General features: G+C 57.3%; 1 protein-coding gene across 1 annotated transcript in view; it reads right to left on the minus strand.

Annotated features, from left to right (window-relative positions):
* LOC111148991 (macrophage erythroblast attacher) overlaps positions 1-3,076 on the minus strand; it is a 32,132-nt gene extending 29,056 nt beyond the window's left edge. The window contains 1 exon segment of the mRNA XM_022505856.1: positions 3,008-3,076. Coding sequence (XP_022361564.1) covers positions 3,008-3,076 — 69 coding nt within the window.
* Between the last annotated feature and the right edge of the window lie 300 nt (positions 3,077-3,376).

A 3,376-nucleotide genomic window follows, 5' to 3' on the forward strand; every position in this document is an offset into this window, starting at 1 on the left:
ACCTGGGTGGCTCAGTGGGTTAAAGCCTCTGCCTTCGGCTCAGGTCAAGATCCCAGGGTCCTGGGATCGAGTCCCACATCAGGCTCCCTGCTCAGCAGAGAGCCTGATTCTTCCCCTCCCACTCTCCCTGCTTGTGTTCCCTCTCTCGCTGTGTCTGTCAAATAAATAAATTAAAAAAAAAAAAAAAAAAAAAAAGAGGGCCTCCAGTTCCAGGTGCTCACAGGTAAAGACTCACAGCTAGGCCTGAAACACAAACGTGTTTTCCACAAACCCCACTCTCCCTGCTGTTCTAAAAACATAAAAAACAAGTTCCCCAAAGCAAAATCCAGTCCAGTGGTTCTTACCAGGGCAATTCTGCCCTCCAGGGGACATGTGGCAATGTCTGGAGACACTCTGGGGATGAGCAGAAGCCAGGGGTGCTGGTACACATCCTACAATGCACATCCCCCACTACAAGGACTCACGTGGCCCAAAAGCCCACACCAGCCCATCCCACCCCAGGACTGCGGGCTCAGGGAGCAGAGGGCATCCAGCTCAACCCATGCAGGGCGGTTACGTCACGGCTGTGCCATTCTCTTCCCACTGTGCCAGGAGGTAAGACCTGTGCCACAGGCACCCAGGAGCCCACCACTAGCCCTGGGGCTGTGAGGAACCTGCCTGGATTTGCCTCCATCGTGTCCAAGGAGGCACTGCCTGTCAGGAAAGCAATGAGAACTTGGCTCCCATTACCCTGCAGGAGAGCGTGCCCTTGAAGCCCAGAAGCATAGTACACACCCTGTAGAACTCCAGCTCTCAGCCCTCACTCCCCCCTTCACGCTGTCTGCACAGTGCTCCAGGCCGAGGCTCGTGCATCTGGACCGTGCTCAAGACTGTGACAGGCATAGCTCCCAAGTGTCCTGGGGATTCCGTATTAACTTATGCTCCTATATCAAGGGACCCTTGTTTCCCAGGGAAACTTCCTCCTTATCCACTAGAAATCACTCCTGAAAACATCTAGAAAAAAGGTCAACTGTCAACAATGACACATGTTGACGGATTACAGGTGATCAAGACAACCTATGAGGGAAAATGATGGAAGTAGCTTCCCCGATTTCAAAAATTCATTTAAATCATTCTAAAGCAGAAGTAAAACTCCTTTTAACCATGCAAGCTCACTTGACACTGTAGTATCTCTTTACCTGTATAAGTAACTGCAGGATTATTTTTAATCAAAGGCTACTTAATAACTCTAGAAATCAACCACAGTCAGGATTATGAAACCATGGAAGAGAACTTGGAGGGGAAATCTCTTCCTGTCTGTTGTTGCCTACACTCACCAGCTAGTCCCAAACTGCCACAGTTTTGTCAGTTCCAATGCCAGGCCTGGGGGTAGGCTGAGTGAGACAACAGGCCAGAAATGAGCGGCTCCCCCACGAAAGCCTCATTTTTTCATGTAGTGTGTGTGGGGGGGTTAAAAATCAACCCAAATGATGTCTCCTTGGGGGCCGTGGGTGGCATGATGTCATGGCTTCTCCGAGCCACAGGGTCTTCAAGGAGTTGAATACAAGAACACCTACCACCTAATTCTGAAAGGGCCTAGACAACAGGCATCTGGTGCAGTCGCCAAAGTTCCCCTGCCCTTCCTGATCAAACAAGGTGCAGACAAACAGCACTGCTCCACCACTAGTCAATGAAAAGCAACAAAGCCTCGTTTCTGCTTTCCAGCGAGGACTGCACAGGGCAGTCTGACTTGAGTAGTGACGACTCGCAGCAGAGTCCCCTGATTCACCTGGGGTGGCTCTGGTGCTTTCATTACCTACGTGTGATAGGAGTCAGCAAACTCAGAGCAGGCGCGTCCCCTACCTGGGGTCTCCCTGACAGTGATGAACACAGTGGGGCAGTATTCAAACCCACCACCACCTGCCACCACTGAGGTGGATGGGGACGCGGGGGTCTCCCAGGAGGAGAGAAAAGCTACCTGGCTTCTCAGGGAACGGGTCCAGAATCACAAATGCCCAACCACGGTTCTCCTGGAATGTTATGACCTTGATCTCCTAAGAAGTTCGTTTCCAGATGCTTTGTTCTCATCGCCATCAAATACTCTGCTAACTAGGTAGGCAGCAAGTGTGGCCCCTCGTACTAGAGACACAGACTTCATGCTCAGGGAAGGCGACTTGGGTAAGTGGCCATCCAAGGTCACCCAACTGGGAACCTAGTGACAAGGGCTGTATTTCAGGTTTGGTGACGCCCCACAAGATGGGTTCCCATTAGGTCGTTAGGTGTCTCTTTACAGGTTCCCTAATTAGAGACTGGAAGTCAATACACCAACACCTCCTGATATTAGGACAGCTGGATACCAACCATCAGGCACTCTTGCCGGACGCCCGCGACCCCACACCCTGCAAACCCCGGCCTCCATCCCAGCCCCCAAAACCACAAGCCTGCCTACCGCAAAATGTCACTGGGGCAGTTCACGTTTGTTTGTTCCCCCCCCCCCCTTTTTTTTTTCTTTTGGACGAAGGGGCTACAATCGGGCTCCGGAGGACGAAGCGGGGCGCCAGACAGACGCGCTCCACGCCCTGCCACGAAGTCGAAGGTAGGGCCGGCAATGGACGGCCCCACACCACACCCGCCCGGCCTGAAGGACCCCAGATCCCGGAAAGCCTGACCCCCAGACCCCGCCGCCGCCGGGAAGCCCAGGGGGTCGGCCTCGCAGACCCCCAGGCCCCGGGGAGGCTGGCCCTACACACCCCCAGATCTCGGAAAACCCGGCGCTGTAGACCCCCAGACCTTGAGAAGCGCGGGCCTTGCGGGCCTCCCGACTCCCAGACCCCAGGGCACCCGGGAACCCGCGGCACGGAGCCCCCGGGATCCCGGAAGCCCTACCCCGCAGAACCCCCCCCCGACCCCGCCCGGTGCCCCAGGCCGCGCCCCGGCCCCCACCCTGCCCCTCCTCCCTCCCCTCCGACCCCCCGCGGTCCGCGGGCACCAGCCAAGCGCGGTCGCTAGCCCGGCCCGCAGACCCCACCTTGAGGGTCGGGTACTCCTGCACCTTCAGGGTCATGGAGAGCTGAGCAGCTGATTCCTGCACCGCCATCTTGAATCGGCCAAAACATTAGCGGGTGGGGGAAGCGCCGCGCGCGGCACGCCGGGTAGTGACGTCGCGCCCTCCGGCGGGGCGGGGCGGGCTGGGGCGGGCCGACGCGTCTGCTCCAATCGCGTCCGCCCACCAGACAGTGGCGGCGGAAGAAGGCGCGGCCGCGGCTTGTGCGCGGAGAGGCATCCGGCCGGACCAATCATCTCTGGCCGTTCTCTCGTTCAGCCAATCAACGGGAAGCCCGGCTCGGCGGCTCCCCCTGGAACCAGCGGCCGGGAAGGGCAGGCTCTGCGCCGGGCT

This window comes from Enhydra lutris, unplaced genomic scaffold (assembly GCF_002288905.1).
Source record: "Enhydra lutris kenyoni isolate GAN:26980312 unplaced genomic scaffold, ASM228890v2 scaffoldscaffold21, whole genome shotgun sequence".
NCBI classification, from domain to species: domain Eukaryota; kingdom Metazoa; phylum Chordata; class Mammalia; order Carnivora; family Mustelidae; genus Enhydra; species Enhydra lutris.